Source organism: Dama dama, chromosome 12 (assembly GCF_033118175.1).
Source record: "Dama dama isolate Ldn47 chromosome 12, ASM3311817v1, whole genome shotgun sequence".
Taxonomy (NCBI): Eukaryota; Metazoa; Chordata; class Mammalia; order Artiodactyla; family Cervidae; genus Dama; species Dama dama.
In genome coordinates this window covers 27153992-27171783 of record NC_083692.1, presented here as the reverse complement: position 1 = coordinate 27171783, position 17792 = coordinate 27153992, and the positions used below count along the sequence as shown (strand labels likewise).

Here is a 17792-nt window from a genome sequence, read left to right as displayed (position 1 = left end):
AGAGGATAAAGTGGAAGCAGTGACAGATTTTATTTTTTTGGGCTCCAAAATCACTGCAGATGGTGACTGCAATCATGAAATTCAAATGTGCTTCCTCTTTGGAAGGAAGATTTGACAAACCTAGACAGCATATTTAAAAGCAGAGACATCACTTTGCTGACAAAATGTTCTTATAGTCAAAGCTATAGTTTTTCCAGTTGTCATGTATAGATAGGAGAGTTGGACTGTAAAGGCTGAGCATCAAAGAACTGATGCTTTCTAATCATGGGGCTGGAGAAGGCTCTTGAAGAGAGTCCTTTGGACAGCAAGGAGATCAAATCAATCAGTGCTAAAGGAAATCAACCCTGAATATTTATTGGAAAGACTGCAGCTAAAGCTGAATACTTTGGCCATGCAAAGAGCCGACTCATTGGAAAAGACCCTGATGCTGGGAAAGATTAAAGGCAAAAAGAGAAGGGAGCTGCAGGGGGTGAGATAGTTAGATAGCATCACCAACTCAATGGACATGAATTTGAGCAAACTGGGAAATATTGGAGGACAGAGAAGCCTAGTATGCTGCAGTCCATGGGGTCACTAAGAGTCAGACATGACTTAGCGAATGAATAACAACTTTTTGCTCCTTGGTAACTTATAAACTTCTTCAGTCTCTCAAAATAGAGGGCAAATGCCCTCACATTAGAAAATCATTTCATGCCTATGTGAAGATGATGTTTTTCCCTTGCTTCTAAAGGATCTTTGCATCATTATGATTCATACTTCCCCCCTCACCTGCCTTCTGACTAGGGCTGACCCTACCCAGCTCCCAGGCCCATCCTTTCTTTGATAGTTGGCATGGGGACACTTATGCCAACGTCTCCAATCTCTGCCTCTTGGTCGTGTCCTTTCCTCTCTACCTCAAAAGTGTTCAGGTTTCCCTTCCCTAACAGGTTCCTTCCCCCATTTCTCTATCCCTCCCAAAGCCCAGACCATCTCTTTAGAAACTGCTCTGCCTCCACAGGTACCCTTCTCCCCATATCTGTCTATGGACTTCCTTCCTACTCATCCATAAAGGCCCTTTTCAACTCCCACCGCCTCCAAGAACCCCCCTGTTCTTTCCATTTGTTTTCCCATAGCATTCTGAACCTTGGTTATTATGATTTATCACAGTTTTATGCATCAATCTGACACAGTTTCATGAGAAGCAGGAACTTTATCTTCTACATTTTGATGGCCTGTACTGGGCTCATTCTGCTACTTTATAATTTATGTTTCTTTTTGGCTGTGCTAGGTCTTTTTGCTACCCAGGCTTTTCTCTAGTTGCCCCGAGCGGGGGCCACTCTCTGTTAGTGGTGCCCTGGCTTGGCTTGTTGCAGAGCACAGGCTCTGGGCGCGGGTCAGTAGTTGCAGCTCGCAGGCTCAATAATTGTGGTGTATGGGCTTAGTTGCTCCGCAGCTTGTGGGATCTTCCTGGACTGGGGATCAAACCTGTGTCTCCTACATTGGCGGGTTGATTCTTTACTACTAAGCCACATGGAAAGCCCTCGATATGCTACTTTAATGTGTTGAATTTCTTGATCCTGTTTTCCAGATCAGTTTCATGGTGGGCATGAAATGAAATCTCATTTATGGCTAAATGTCTTTAGCTGGTGCTCCTCTTTCTTGGCTCCATTTGTAATCGAGATTTTGCCCCTTGCTATATTTACACTGCCGTTGACTTCTGGATATTAATTTTCAGTTCAGTTCAGTCGCTCATTTGTGTCCAACTCTGTGACCCCATGGACTACAGCACGCCAGGCTTTCCTGTTCCTTACCAACTCCTGGAGCTTGCTCAAACTCATGTCCTTCGAGTCGGTGTTGGCATCCAACCATCTCATCTTCTGTTGTCCCCTTCTCCTCCTGCCTTCAGTCTTTCCCAGCATCAGGGTCTTTTCCAATGAGTCAGTTCTTTGCATCAGGTGGCCAGAGTATTGAAGTTCAGCTTCAGCATCAGTCCTTCCAATGAGTCTTAAAGAATTGATTTCCTTTAAGATTAACTGGCTTGATCTCCTTGGTGTCCAGGGAACTCGCAAGAGTCTTCTCCAACACCACAGTTCAAAAGCATCAATTCTTCAGCACTCAACTTTCTTTATAGTCCAACTTTCACCTCCATACATGACTACTGGAGAAACCGTAGCTTTAACTAGATGGACCTTTGTTGTCAAAGTAATGTCTCTGCTTTTTAATATGCTATCTAGGTTGGTTTTAGCTTTTCTTCCAAGGAGCAAGCGTCTTTTAATTTCATGGCTGCAGTCACCATCTGCAGTGATTTTGGAGCCCAAGAAAATGAAGTCTATCACTGTTTCCATTGTTTTCCCATCTATTTGCCATGAAGTGATGGGACCAGATGCCATAATCTTTGTTTTTAGCATGTTGAAGTGCCCTTTTATTAGTCCTGATCCTTCTCGACCTCTAGCAGTAACAATCTCTTCCTTCTTGAAATGCGGTGTTCCTTTGGCTTTATTAATTCTATACTTTCTGGTCTCATCTGTCTGCAGCCCCTCTTCCAGCTCCTTCTCTTTACCCATCTCTATCATAGTGGGCGTTTCCCCCAGTAGTTTATCGTCTTCTTTCTTCTCTGTCTCATGGCAGTTTCTCCTCTCATAAGTTTTGTAGTCACCTCTATGCCACAGATTCCCAAATTAAATCTCTGGTCTTGATTTTTCCTATAAATCTGTTCCACATTTCTACCATCCAAATACATTTCTCTTTTTGAATGTGTTTTCTTCATCTCAATCCCATTTACCAACGCTTCTTCAAAGCTTACCCTTCTTCGTAATCTCTCAATGTCTGTTAGTGGCACGACTATCTTATCAGTGTCTGAGACAGACTTCAGAGTCATCTCAGGCCATTTGTCTGGCCTTTTATGGCTACTGCTCAAGTGATGTCCATTCAGTCTTTACATCCTTCTTCTCCCATTATTTTTGTCATCATCCTATTCCAGGCAATTGTTAACTTCCTCCCTAGACTTTGAGAGGAGTCTTCTAAGTGGATTTGTAGCCTCCAATCATTTATACATCTTACACTTAACTGATGGATCTTCCTAAAGCAGTTCACGTTAAATTCCAGTCTTTCCTAGATTCTGATTCTCTACTTAATAAAATGCAGTGTTCTTAGCCTGGCATTCCAGACTTTTCATGATCCCAACTTACCTTTCCAGTTTTTTTTTTTTTTTTTTTTTTAACCTTTCCAGTTTTATCTAAGTTTTACATTTAGTTCTTGGTTCATACCTTTCTAATAACAGTTTGTTTTCAGTACATGGAGCTCTTAGGAATTACTAGGTGCTTTGTATAAGTCATCTTGTTTACTAATCACAGGAATAAGTGAGCTGAGTTGTGTTGCCACTTTAGAGATGAAGCAAGTGAGGCTCAGAGAGTCCAGGTTAATTTGTCCAATATCACGCAGCTTGTGAGTAGAGCAGTCAAGATTGGTTGATTACAATATGCATACTTTTCCCACCACACTGGTCTTTTGTATAAGTTTCATTTTCCCATTGTTTAACCTTGATTAACCTAATAAGTGGATCAAAGTGTACATACATTTAAAATGTGGCACACATTGTTAAACTGTCCTCTAGAAAGACAACAATTTTATTTCTACTAGAATGCATGGAAATGCCTCTTTTCTGACCCCAAGCTGATATTGGATATTTTCAACCTTAGTTAAACATAGCCAGTGGATTAAATTGCATATATTCTAAGAATGTTGACTATCACTTGAGGTGTGAATTGGCTTTCATGTTCTTTTTTTATGAATCATGCATCCATGCCACTTGTCATTTTCTACATAGAAGTTGATGTGTTCCTTATTTATTTCTTAAAGTATTTATTTAATACATTACGGATATTAGCAGTTTTGTGAGATATTATCTCAACCTGTCATTTCTCTTTTAACTTAGATTATGATGTCTTTTTGCGGCACATGTTATTTATGTTGTTAATACTAACATTTTTTCCCTTATGGTCAAGCTTTAAAAGTCCCTTCCCACTCTTAGAATGGAAATAGATTCACTCATATTTTCTTCAAGAATTTTTATGGTGTATCTTTTACATTTAAATATTAGATACAAATATTAGATACAATTGGAATTCATTGTTAGCAGTGAGACAGAGATTTGGTTATGTTTTTCATGAAGTGCCTAGATAAGATAGTTGTTCCCAAATTTTAAAGTTTCATCTTTCCTCCATTATTGGAAATAGGACTTTTATCATATAATCTTATTTAAGTTTAATTCTCATAATAATTCATTTAAATATCTAATTCTCTGGATTTCTTATGTGTTCCTCATTAACCACAGAGCTTTGGAGATTTAAGTCTTCAAATAAAGATAAACTTGAAGAAGTTGATTTTTTTTCCCCTAATGAGCAGATTTTTTTCCCCCTCAATGTACCTGACTAGTCTAGACCTTTTTGTAAGCAGGTGATTTGTAAAATGAGCAGGTGCAGGAAGGACTTGTGTGGCTTCAGGGCAGGAACTTTTCTGAACTTCTGATTCTTTTCTTTACAGGAGGCAGCTGGGAAAATAAGCACATGTGATAGTTCCATGGCACAGGTTCTTGAACCAGACCTGCTGAACATTGAGCAAGGCCCAAAATTTTCCCTGAGCCCCAACCAAACACCAGAGGTAGGTCCCTGCTGCTGATGAGCCATCTGCCCAAATACCTGGACTAGCACCCAGAGATGACAGGCTCTCTGTATTTTGCAGTATTTTGTACTACCAAGCAAGAGGTCTTTGTGAATTTTAACACCTTCGTGTGTGCTGCCACACTGGAGAACTGGAAGATTTGCCATCAGATATTGACATGGAGACTAAGTGTGGTACAGAGCAATTAAAGACTTTTTACTCACTCACCACTTGTCAGGGTGAACCACCCTTTCCATTAGTATCCCCTTCTTTTTTCTGTAGATACAATTTATGAGGGTGACAGAAGTGGAGGAGAGCAAATGTTAATTAACTACCTATTACATTAAAGGCATTTGTGTTTGCTCTCTAATCCTCAGATTAAATAAGGTAGGTTAACATGTACCATTCATTTACAAAAGAAAAATCAAAATTCAGGGTGTCAAAGTACAGTGACTAAATGGAGGAGTAAGGAGGCAGACTCCAAATATTCCAGTCTGCCTTCCTAATTTGAATATTTAGTATTTAAAGATGTAAAACCGAGGCAGATTTAGCCTCACCAAATAAGCTGCCACCACATCATCCTAGCAGCATATTTAGTATTTGTGCAAATGCATTTAGGTCAGGCACTTTACCTAAATCTTCCCTCTTAGCACAGTAGGCAGGACCTGAAGGTCCTGAGTTCAAGCCTCAGAGTACGGCAGATCCTTCACTTTTGGGGCTTCCCAGGTGGCACTAGGGGTAAAGAACCCGCCTGCCAATTCTGGAGACGTAAGAGATGCAGGTTTGATCCTTGGGTCCAGAAGATCCTCTGGAGGAGGAAATGACAGCCCACTGCAGTGTTCTTGCCTGAAAAATTCTATGGACAGAAGAGCCTGGTGGGCCACAGTCCATGGGATCGCGAAGAGTCAGACACAACTGAAGCGACTTAGCATGCTAGGCACTTTAGCCAGGCAGTTTTGCATTTTATAAAAGGGGGTGGTGTGTGCAGATATTTGTAGAATTGATGGTAAAGTATTTAACGGTCTGGTATTTTGGCATGAAATATTGCTATAGCCATAAAATTTGTTTGCATTTTAACTGGATCTTGGTACTCAGATCAGCGATGTGTTGTTTAGAAATCAAGCACTGTCACATTCATTGACTGAGAGGCTAACTTGAATGCCAGAGGGTTGACAGAATTATGTCAAAAATGTGGACTTGTAGACCCCAAGGCATAACGAAATCAGAGACTGAATCCTGGGTCTAGGATTGAATCCAGTGACTGTAGGCAGTTTGAATAACTTCTCTAAGCCTCAGTTTCCTCATCTATACACTGGGAATAATGGGCTTGTGGCATAAAATATGAGATAGTCTTAGCACAGTAGCTTAGCTCTAGAACTCAGTAAAAGATTGGGTATTATCAATTTATATTAATGCTTTAGAGATGACATAATTCTCTCACAAGACATATTTGTGGTCATGCTTTTTTAGCCCTCCAAAATGTACAGTTATAAAACTTTGATTAACATAATTTCTACTTTTTAAATTTGGGGTTATCATTTTAAGAAGATACTCAGCAGGCGGACTACTGTGGGAAAAAATGTAGACTCAGAATTAAAAGATCTTGGAACTGTGTGACCTTGGGCAAGTAATTTATGTCTGGGCTTGAGTTTCTCAGAAGCAATGTGGTGGGATGGGAAGGGTGTGAACTGATTAAACATTAAACACACTTGGATTTCTTTGGCTATAAAAAAGGTGTGAACTGATTCCTGGCACGTTTCCCAGACCACCTTCAACTACTGAAGTTCTACTGTTTCAGATAATCTTTTTGTCTTCTATTACTTGTGGATTCTTTCCAGGTTCAAATAACTAGCAAATAAAACCAAGATTAGTACTCCAGCTTCCATATTTCCTCATTAATTCAGTGAGTTAGAGAAAGCAAAGAAACTCAATTTTGTCATTTTTTTTTAACATCTGTGGCAGTTGTAGGTGCTCAAATAATGTTATTTAATAAATAGGGAAGGCAGATAGTAAATCTCTTATTGCAGATTAATTAATCAGTCAATCACTATTAACAAATTGTTATCTCAGGTGACAAAAAGGAGGATCGCAAAATCTTTGCCACCGAGATATAACAATATCTGAAAAATCTGAAAACTAGGAAGCAATTAGACGACTAGAAATTGATGTCTGACAGTAAACTCACATATGAGTTGCTTTTTTAAAGATCAGAATTAAAAAAGAAAATTGAAATGGGTGAATCTAAATGTAGATCCGACTGTGTATGAGCTATAGAGAAAACATGGTACTGGGAAGACTTCCTTAGGAAGGTGATTCTTAAAGAAAACCCTGATTAAAGCAGGGGAGAAATAGCATTTTGGCAGAAAAGCCAGGCATCTGTGAAGTAAAGAGATGGTCAAGGGGAATGAGTACAACTCAGAGGACCCCTCTGTTGAACCAGCTCTTATAATCCTCATCAGAGTGTGTGTGAAAATGAGTGGTATTTTCATATCCTGCATATTTTTGTTACCACTTACCAATTTTGTCTGCTTCTATCATACTGAAAGTTCTGTATTTAAACAAAATTCCGTAAATATTAGGAAATAGGCACTTGAGTTGAGATAGGGTATATATTTGTGAGCAACTCCCATTTCTCAGTTGGCCAAAATTATGCCTTGTTAGATGCTGAGATGTAGTTAACAAAGCCTTATGTAGAAAACATTTTCATTTCCTCATAATCAGAATGAATAAAATGTTTATGTTTAGTCGCTTGGTCATGTCCGACTCTTTTGCGACCCCATGAACTGTAGATCACCAGTATCCTCTGTCCACATTGACAAGTGGATTCTTTACCACTGAGCCACTTGGGAAGCCCCGAATGGATATCACTAATTTGGTAGAGCAAAACACAAATCCTTATTCCTAAAAAAAATTCCTCTAGAAAGGTCAATAATACTATTTCAGTATTTTGGAAAAAGATGTGGGAAGCAAATATCTGTATCAGTTCATCTTTTGCCTCCAAATTGGAAGTATCTGTCCTATAATTACCAGAATACTTTTACTTGGTATCTGGGAGAAATTTTTCTGTGGGGTTGACAAACAACCTAGTTGTTTGATTATAAAAAGAACCCATCACACACATCCTGCTTTCTTCATACTATACCGGAAACATCCATTCCTTCACGCAGTAGTATTTGAGTATCTAGAAGCTGAAAAGTAACTTTAGAGAATGAAGAATATGAGATAAGTTTGCAAATTACCCCAATGAAGCTTATCACTTGACTCAAGCTATTTTTAATAGAAAAAGATAAGTAATAGCAGGGGGGAGGGAAAGCTAAAATAGTTTATAATCTTAACCACTTAAGAGGTTAAGTTGAAAGCGTGAGGTATTAATATATTTTCTCTGTGTCCCTGCCAGTGTGTAAAGACCTTTTTTTTCTGTTTGAACAGAGGGCATAGCAATGTAAGCATTGCTTAATCATGTGTCACGCAACTTTAAACACTGGCCAATTCGCTGCAGTGTTTCAGACACACACACCCACATGCACACCCTCTCGCGCACACTCACCTGTCTCCTGGGACCCACGTTTAATGAGCCGCCAGCCTGTTTGCGTCCTCCGTGCCTGGGAACTGCGCCTGTGTTCATGCGGGTTGGCTGCTTGGAAACCTGGGGCGCCAGGTCACGTGATTGTTGCTATGCCTGTGGAGGTGCCTTCTCCGTTTCTTTTTGTTTTTACTTCTGCCCTTATATATTTGTTTTTCTTTTAACTAGGGGAAATGCTATAAGTCTACAGGTCCTTACAAGTCCGAATCTGAATATTCTGGACTCCTAGTTTTTCACTGCTGGATTATCTTTGGATTTCTCATAGGGTGCCACACCTCCCATCAAGGCTGCAGCTACTGACCTTTCTGGTGAGCAAGGAGCTTTTGAGGCCACGGTGGAGAAGGTGAGGCCCGAGCCTGCGGAAGTCCTCCATGTCTGCAAGAATCAGGTGGCCGAGCTGGAGCTGTGGCTACAGCAAGCCAACGTGGCATTTGAGCCGGAAACATTAGACGCGGACATGCAACAGGTGGTGGAACAGCAGTTGGTAGGGTGCCAGGTAAGGCTGCTGGGTCTGAGTTCGTGGCCTGTCTCTTCGCCAATCACCTTACACAAGTAGGTGAATTTCTCTGAAAGCAACAATGTGATTCTTCCTGTTGCTCCGACCCCTATGTTTATTTTGGCCTCAACTTTTGGTTCTCAGGATAATTCTTTGAAATAATTTACGTAAGCAGAGTATTTGGGAAGATAGTGGAGAAGATCTCAGAATCTAGAGTTTAAATCTGGTCACATTAACTGTGAACTGGAGGGAGTTACCTCTCACTTCATTTTCCTCAAATAGGTCATCTCCTAAGACTTTGTCAGGATTAAATGAGATAAAGTATCTAAATCAGTGTCTGGAGTATAAAGTATATATAAAATGCTCAGCAAATACTAGTTTTATTCATAATATTCAGTTTTTTAAAGTTTCATTCATCAGAAATGAAACTGAATATCCTGATTTGCAGGGTTACAGTTAACAGCAGAAAAGGGCTTTGCTGTCTTTTTACTATCAATGCTCCTACTCTTGCTGGCTTGCTGGCGCTAGCAGTAAAGAACTTGCCCGCCATTGCAGGAGATGCAGGAGTTGTAGGTTCGATCCCTGGGTTGGGACGATCCTCTGGAGGCAGAAATGGCAACCCACTCCAGTATTCTTGCCTGGAAAATTCCACGGACAGAGGAGCCTGGTTGGCTACAGGCCACGGTGTCACAGAGAGTCAGACATGACTGAGCGACTGAACGCATGCACCCTTCGCTGGGGAGGGGCAGGAATGTAAACTTCCTTGCCTGGAGTCATTTTGAGGAAGCTTTGCTGGCACAGCCCAAAGGTTGGGATCTCTGGATCCCTCCAGGGAGGGGCGAGACTGACATTGCTGGAGCAGAACTGAGTGTCCTCCAGAGCTCAGCCAAGGCACCTCCCTCAAAGGCACTTACACGCACCTTGGCCTGACATCTCCACCTGATTGGCTCATTCACAGTTGGTGTCCAGGGACAAGGACTTCCTCTCAGAGTGCCTCAACCCACTGGCCCGTCCGCAGGGAGCTCCACCCACTCAGGGGGCTGGGCATATGACCCGCCTTGGCCCGAGCCTGGCGCTCCTCCCGTTTCCATTCAGACCCAGGTCTTACTACGTCCGGAGTCCGTCTAGTAGGACCCAGCCAGGCAAGCTGACCTCCTTCCTTGGGCAACTCAGCACCTCTCACCCCAAAAGTCAGCTCCTGAGGGTTGGATTCACTCAGATACAGGCACTACCACGTGGACTGACTGGTAAGGCGTGCAGGAGAGTCTGGAGAAGACAGTGTAAGTCGGCACAGAGCAGTGCTTCTCTGACTTGAACCTTCGGTGTTCCGGATGTTGAGCCCCGGCCACGTCGGGCCTTTCAGGTGCCATCTGCCAACTGATGGTCCTGCTGACTGGGAAGACCCCATAGCCAAGTCCTTGATCTACTGGAATCTGGTCCTCGGGCCTCTTGTGGGTGCTGCCCGAAGAAAAGACACGACCACAAGGTGGCAGTCGCATGCAGTGAGCGTTTCTTGGGCAGCATTTCCGTGAGGTCTGGAGGGACTGGGAAGTCTCCTGCCAGACTTCCAGAGGCTTTGGCAAGGAGCGGGGCTGGGGCCACCACCCAGAAGCGAGAAGACCAAGGAACTCCTAGGGGTTAGAGAATCCAGAGCGGCTGTGTGTCTAGATGATGTCAGAGAATCTGAAGGAAGCAGAGGCTGGAGTCTTTAGAGCTCCAGAGTTTGTCTTAACCATGACGAGATGTGGGGGGGGGTCCAGTTTTGAGTCTGGCACTGGTGAAATATGAATTAATATTTCTGCTGAAGAAATAAACAACATATAGATCCATATACAGGGGCCAACTCTGGCTCATTTATATAACACCATGGCATATAGACTTTAACACTGAAACATAAAAAGCCTTACAGTGCTCTGTAAAAACATTAAGTTCCCAGAGGGGAAATATCCAAGGATAGGAGCAAACAGATCAGTCAGGAAAAAATTATATTCCGTAACTTAATATTGAGAAGAAATGTTCAACCTTGATTGTTAAAGACTCATGGGTCAAAACAGCTGTTGTTTTGTTCCTACATTACCTTGACAAAAATTATATCATCTGGAAAAACTCTGGAGAAATAGATCCACTAATGTCTGCCTGATTGGTTCAGCATTTGGGGAAGTCAGCTGTTAGCAGATAAAATGTCCATCTTCTTTGACCTATTAATCCCATTACTTTAAATTTATCTTCTGAAAGTAACCCTAAAAGGAGAAGAATATCTATGGCTGCATTGATTACAAAAAGGAAGCACCGGAAGCAGTTTAAAAGCTTAACAATAAGGAGATGAAGAGAATCATGGGGTACTAATATGCAGCTATTAAAAAAGATACCATGAAGCATATATATGTAGACCCATGAAAATGTACACATAAAAATAGCTAAGTGGACAAAAAGCACAAAATTACAGTACACTTTGTTTTCAGCCACTTTAAAATCTATAAGTACAAGTTGTTTAAGCTTAAAAGAGTCTGTATTCAGAGGATACAAGTAGTTTACCTGGATGAGAAATTATAACTATGTTATTGAAAATTTGTTTTAAGTTTTTCCTTAAGTTTCTCTCAAAGACTTGAACTTGTTCTTAGCACACACGATTTTAGCACAAGCAGTCGCAGAGTTAGAATGTGTCTGATTCTACATTCTGCTGCTGCTACACTCGTGTGCCCAGCCAACTGGTATGACTTTTGTGGCTCCATAGCTCAAGGAGAGAGCAAACTTGATCTCTTGAGGAGGAAAACAATGATGATGACTTACTGGGAAACTTACTTCATCCTCCCGATTTATTTTTAGACACGGGTGTAAGTTGACCAGTGGTATCAATGACTAAGTGTTTTAGGTTCCAAGTTATGTCTTCCTGTAATCGTCTTCTGATATTTGGGGAGCTTATTTGGCTTGAGAAAGACAAGAAAAGAGTGAAGGAAGGAATTTTCCAAGGGTTCTGTGGAAGTATTTTTTTTAAATTACTACTCAACACTTGGATTGCAACAGAAAAAGTTTAGGAATAAGGTGGGAAGTAATAATAGTAGGCACAGACTACATATCAAGCACTGGCCAAAGTATATGGATTTAACTCTAACTTCTCAAACTGACCCCGGAGGTAAGTTCCGTTATTATCCCCATTTTACAGATAACTAGAGGTACACCCATGCAACGTAAAGTGCCCAAATTTTCCCAGCTATGAAGTTCTAGTTCTAGTGTCTGTGGTCCTAACCACTATGCTGTCTGGATGTGTTCAGCTCTGTTTTCTAAAGAGAATATAGCATCACTTATTTAAGATTGTGATAACGACCAATTTAGTTTATTTATTCACACCCAATTTGGAGTTGGTTTGGCTGAACCCCTACTGAAAAGCATAGGAATTATGTGGAAGTTGTTTTTTTTCTCCCCCCGCAAGGTCCCTATCAACCTGTGTTTCTGGAACTTCTTATATACACTTAGGTGTAGAGACATTGAATCTAACTTATTTTGGAGTGTAACGCTTGTTTGAGACCAAAACTATGATTAATGAAATGATTTTCCTCCTAGGCTATGCTAACAGAGATTGAGCACAAGGTGGCCTCTCTGTTAGAGAGCTGCAGAGATCAGGGCCTGGGAGACAGTGGAGACACTCAACAGGAGGCTGAAGCACTTTCCCTGAAACTGAAAACTGTGAAGTGCAATTTGGAAAAAGTCCAAATGATGCTTCAGGAGAAATACAGTGAGGACCAGGTAAAATATGACTGTGTATAGACAGGTATTCAAATACAGGCATATCTATCAGGAGGGAACTCTGGGTGCAAGTAAGGAAACAACTACAGAGGAATTACAGTAAGTGAAAAAGAATTGTGCCTCTTAAAACTTTAAGGGATGGGTACCCTAGCTTTTGTCATTGGTTTCATTTTGCTGTGTAGTTTTCTCATCTAGGTTGTTAGTGATCGTGTTACTTTGATTAGGGTTGGTTTGACTGGGTTGGTGGTTGTTCTTGCTGATAATGAGATCTATGCAACCTTTCATCATAAATTTTAAAGGAACTTCGTATTTGAAAGGAACTGTGTAATCATGGTTGACTAGAAAAATGAAGCCTTTATAGACATGCTTAAAATTTAACATCAGAAACACAAAAACCTGTTTCACAGGTACTTTTGTTTCCATTTACAAATATTTATATATACTGATCAAAGCATCATATAGTTAAAGTATTCTTATGAGTTTTAAAAGCATCTTGTGTATATAAATGCAAATGTGCATCCTATGAGTAGAATCTTACTATGTAAAATTCACAGCCATTCTTAATGAGATGGTGGTTTCTACTTAAAGGACTTCTATTTACAGAAATAAGATTGGCTGCAGACATATAGGCTGTATGGAACCCCTTTTATCCTAATATGTTCTCTCCTTTAAAAAATCTACTTATGTTTCAGACATAGGAGAAATTTGAGTTCGTAAGCTTAATACTATGTCGGTTTTTTATATTTATTTCACTTTGTTCTCAAGAAAAAAGGGCAATAGATTTTCTGGCTTTTAGTAATTCATTGGATGAATTAAATTGAGGAAATGATAAAATGACCACTTCATTAAATGTAGTGGTTTTTGAAGTTGTTATGAAATAAGTACATTAAATTATAGTAATGGCATTATTGTAATTAACAAAATACAGTCATTTGCTTCATATAAAACTTTTCCATTGTGTTGTCACATTATTAGAATTGAAATGGATCACCATTTTAAATAGTCTGCCATCATAAAATGTTTTGCAGCATTCTACCACACTAAAGAAATCTTCAGAGCATCAGAAAGTTCTCCAACCAGATAACCTTTCTGAATTTGAATCTGTTGTTACCGAAAGGCCACAATTCAGTAGACAAAAAGATTTCCAGCAGCAACAGGTATTTTCAGCCCCCAATTAGTTATAAGGACAAGAATAAAGTTTTCTATGTGGGATTTCCCACTGAGCTCTAATAAATACTGAAAGGCCACTGGAGTGTTTTCTTACGTGACTGAATAGAAAGTGTGATGTGTAGGTGTTCCTGTGTGTATAGCAGGTCTGAGTTTTGAGCATTTGCTGCAGTATCTACTTTGCTTTCATCTGCTACCACTGGGGACACTTGAACTTGGCTGCTTTGTTAACATGCATCTTAAACCAAGCAGGTATATACCTCTGCAACTGCAGCACTTTGTTCCCTATTGCAAAATGTGCTTGTATTTTTTGGGTGATTTTCCTTGTGTGTAGTATTATGTTAAAAAATGCTCGGTCGTTGTCTAAATATTTTAAATAAGTTTTTGAAAAATAAATATGAACAAGAGATAGTAAATAATGATTTAGGAAGTGGTTTCAAATCTGATGATCTCAACAGAAGAAACCCTTGTGTACTAAATGAAAACCTTGATTGATTGGACCATTTGAATCTTATTCAATTATAGGTTTTGGAGTTAAAACCAATGGAACAAAAAGATTTAATCAAATTCATAGAATTTAATGCCAACAAAACATGGCCCCAGTATTGCCAGCATGATAAAGATACAACTCAGATGTCATCTGCGAGGTAAAATATTTTTAAAGAATCGGACATTCAGCAGTTTTGTAGTTGGGAGAATTAAGAGTGTTTCTTTTAATATCACTTATAAAACACTGTCTGGATGTAATATAATTTTTGTACATTGATTATTCTTTTTACCTTTTGTTTTCCTTAAAAGCAGTAAGACATCTAGCCCCAAAAATGATGCTCCAGACTTGATCTTGTCAACCCAGGGCCAAAGTGGAGATAAGTGGCAATATTTACACCATGAACTCTCATCAAAAATAAGGCTCCCTCCCTCTCAGCTTGTACAGCCCCAGGTCAGTGTTTGTGTACATACAGTGTAAATAAACGTGAAAAGCCAACAAGCATTCATTAAACACACATGTGTGTTCTGCATTATTTCCAGAAAGCAATTTATTTATTTTTAGAAAGCAAAAATGCCAGATGGATTTTCATACTCTTTTCATCTTCCTGGAAATCTGCACTTCCCTTTTTGCTTCTGTAGCACCGTGGGCTTCCCCGCTCATAGCTCTTACTAAACTATACACCTGCTTATTTGTCTGTATTCCCCATTAGACAGCAAGAGAAGAAAGAGCGTGTCTGCCTGGTTCACATTTGAGTGCCTGGAGCAGAAACTGGAACATCATAAAATCTTGGTTACTATATGTTGAATGAATAAGGGAATGAATAATATATGTTTTAAAGAAAACACTTTAAAATGATACAGTGCTATATGAGTGTCATTCATTCATAAAAAGATTACTTGAAATCTGCCATGTACTGATCCCTATGCCGATGGTACCCGTCTATAGGTATTCTCATCAACACACCTTATCATACCTGATCTTTGCCAATATGATCTTTGTCATACTGTGCCGGCTACTGATGGGTGTCTCTCTGAACAGGATGCCCAGGAGCAGAATGGCACCGTTGCTCCCAGCAGTCAAGCTTGTGTCTTCAGTTTTGCACTCAGACTACCCGGGCAATGGTTACCAGTGGTTTCCCAGTTCCCCAGTCTGGTGGGAGCTTTTTCAATTCTCTTCTCTTCTGAAGAACCTTATTTGACCAGTTAAAGTTGAATTGAATTCATTGGGAGGACTTTAGTCTTGGTTTCTCCTTGTCGTACATGCTATAACATGTATGTTGTTATTTTTCCAGGAATAGAATACCATGCCTCTTTCTCTACCCTCCCACCCCAGCAGAGTCCATCTACCACCCCATCCTGTTTCTTTATATGTTAGTTTTCCAATTTGGCAAAGAAATTAACTCTGAGTCATTCCCCCTTCTGAAATCACAGCTCATTTTCAGTACTAATTTGGCTTTTCAATAACAAATCAAGACGCAGATCTGCCCCCGGAGGTTACTGTATCCTATTTAAGAGTTGGCTGTGTGCCAGGGGTATGCCAGTAAACAGGGAAAGAAAGAGCTAACCGTGGAAGTCCAGTAGCGTGGCTACAGATGGAAAGATTAGTGGTTTTACTCTATTTTTCAATTATATTTTTTTTTCCCTTGTTTTTTATTTTTTTAATCTAAATGGACCCTCAAGTGTCTAGTAAAGCCTGTCATGACTTTTCAAAGCTGTCCAAAATATTTAAATTTTAATTAAATCATTTTTTTCTTTTAAATGACAAGATAGACAAAAATACTTACCAAGAAGATAAACTCAGAAGATAGCATGTTAAGGCATTTTTGATGTTTTACATTAACAAGATCTCTAACTCTTCATAATAGTTATTTCTGTTTTTCAAATACAGGTTACCACAAATATGAGTGTTCTACCCAGTGTGAGCATGTATAACTTTAGATACCCAGCAACCGAAGAACTGAAAACTTACACCACCCAGCTTGAAGACCTGCGTCAAGAAGCAAATAATCTTCAGGCACAGGTAGCAGCTGCCTATTATATATTTTCCTCATTGCAGTAACAAAAATAAAGGGAAATGTGATACTGTAAATTAGTCATAATTTTCTTTAGTGGATTCTTCAACTTACCCTCAGAGCCAGCTTACCCTTAAACCTCCAGGGAGTGTGCATAGTCACTAGACTGTGTCTAACTCTTTTGCAACCTCATGGACTGTAGCCCATCAGGCTCCCCTGTTCATGGGATTTCTCAGACAAGAATATTGGAGTGGGTTGCCATTTCCTTTTCCAGGGAATCCTCCCAACCTAGAGATCGAACCTATGTCTCCTGCATCTCCAGCATTGGCGGGCAAATTCTTTACCGCTGAGCCAGTTGGGAATCCCATAATTTTCCTTACTGAACAAATAATAGGATGTACAATTGAAGAAGTCCTAGAATTGCAAATGGAATTTATCTCTGTTACTGACTCTGGTAAATTTGGTAGTGGCTACATAGAATACACAGGCTTCCAAACCTGAGTCTGGGATTGGCAGGAACAAGGATCATAATCTATTAATACCGTTCTGCAGTGGGGCTCTGGGATTGCAAGGCTGAGGAGAGACGGAGGGAGGGAGTAGCAGCAGGCTTTCCAACCTTAAGTTGGCTTAACACTGAGATGGTGTGCTGGATAGCTTAGGTATCCATCAAAGAAGACAGTAGGAAACAGTCCACATTGGGTGATTAATAGGTTTGGCAGGCTCCTAATTTAATTATAATCACCATGCGGTACCATCCCTATCTTTAAGATACTGTTCCTCTTTCTAATGAACCCCTTCAAGTTTCTTGACTTCCTTCTTCAGGCCATCCTTGGTGTCATTAACCCACTTTCTCCTATATTAAAATATGGGAGACAGAGAACAGTGGGAAGAGGGTAGGTGGCTCTGACAGTAAAGAATCTGCCTGCAATGTGGGAGACCCGGGTTCGATTCCTGGGTCAGGAAGATCCCCTGGAGAAGGAAATGGCAACCTGCTCCAGTGTTCTTGCCTGGAGAATTCCATGAACAGAGGAGCCTGGTGGGCTACAGTCCATGGGTCACAAAGAGTTGGACACGATTGAGTGACTAACACTTTCACTTTCACACTTCCAGCTGGACGGCCCCACTAAAGAAGTCCATCTTTTGATTTACCTTTTAATTCTATTCAGTAGTCAAATCAATACCTAATACTGAGTTTCTTAAACTTGTTTCTCTCAGAGTTAACATCTTAATTTTATTTATTTATTCTGCTACCTAGTTCACAAAGTATTTGAAATGACTAATTATTAGGAAAGAAAAGATATAACATGAATGGTAAACTATAATGGAAACCAGGGAAAATATAGGCTTAGGAAGGCAAGGAATCTTAGTGATTTCTGTTTTTCCTTTTCTTCTCTTGATTCAGGAAAACATGTCAGAAGAAACGTACATGAATCTGGATAAGAAATTATTTGAACTGTTTCAGACCCTCATTCAGTGCCTGGGCAGTGTGGAGGAGATGCTGCAGACGCCTGGGCTCTTCAGAGGGGATGTTGGTTCTCAGCAGGTGCACTACGAGGTAAGGAGCATCCATCGAGCACGTGTGTTGGCTGTTACTACAGTCAGCCCGCTGGTTAGCCAGAACTGAAACCTCTCTTAAGGTCAGAACTTGTTCACAGTGTCTTTC

General features: G+C 40.3%; 1 protein-coding gene across 3 annotated transcripts in view; it reads left to right on the top strand.

Moving 5' to 3' along the window:
• SYNE2 (spectrin repeat containing nuclear envelope protein 2) overlaps positions 1-17792 on the top strand; it is a 320326-nt gene that overhangs the window by 216077 nt on the left and 86457 nt on the right. For all 3 annotated transcript variants that reach the window (XM_061156908.1, XM_061156910.1, XM_061156909.1), the window contains exons 65-72: positions 4522-4638; positions 8487-8717; positions 12279-12461; positions 13490-13618; positions 14154-14275; positions 14427-14568; positions 16006-16137; positions 17532-17684. In XM_061156908.1, the coding sequence (XP_061012891.1) occupies positions 4522-4638; positions 8487-8717; positions 12279-12461; positions 13490-13618; positions 14154-14275; positions 14427-14568; positions 16006-16137; positions 17532-17684 (1209 nt within the window). The remainder of the gene's footprint in view (positions 1-4521; positions 4639-8486; positions 8718-12278; positions 12462-13489; positions 13619-14153; positions 14276-14426; positions 14569-16005; positions 16138-17531; positions 17685-17792) is intronic.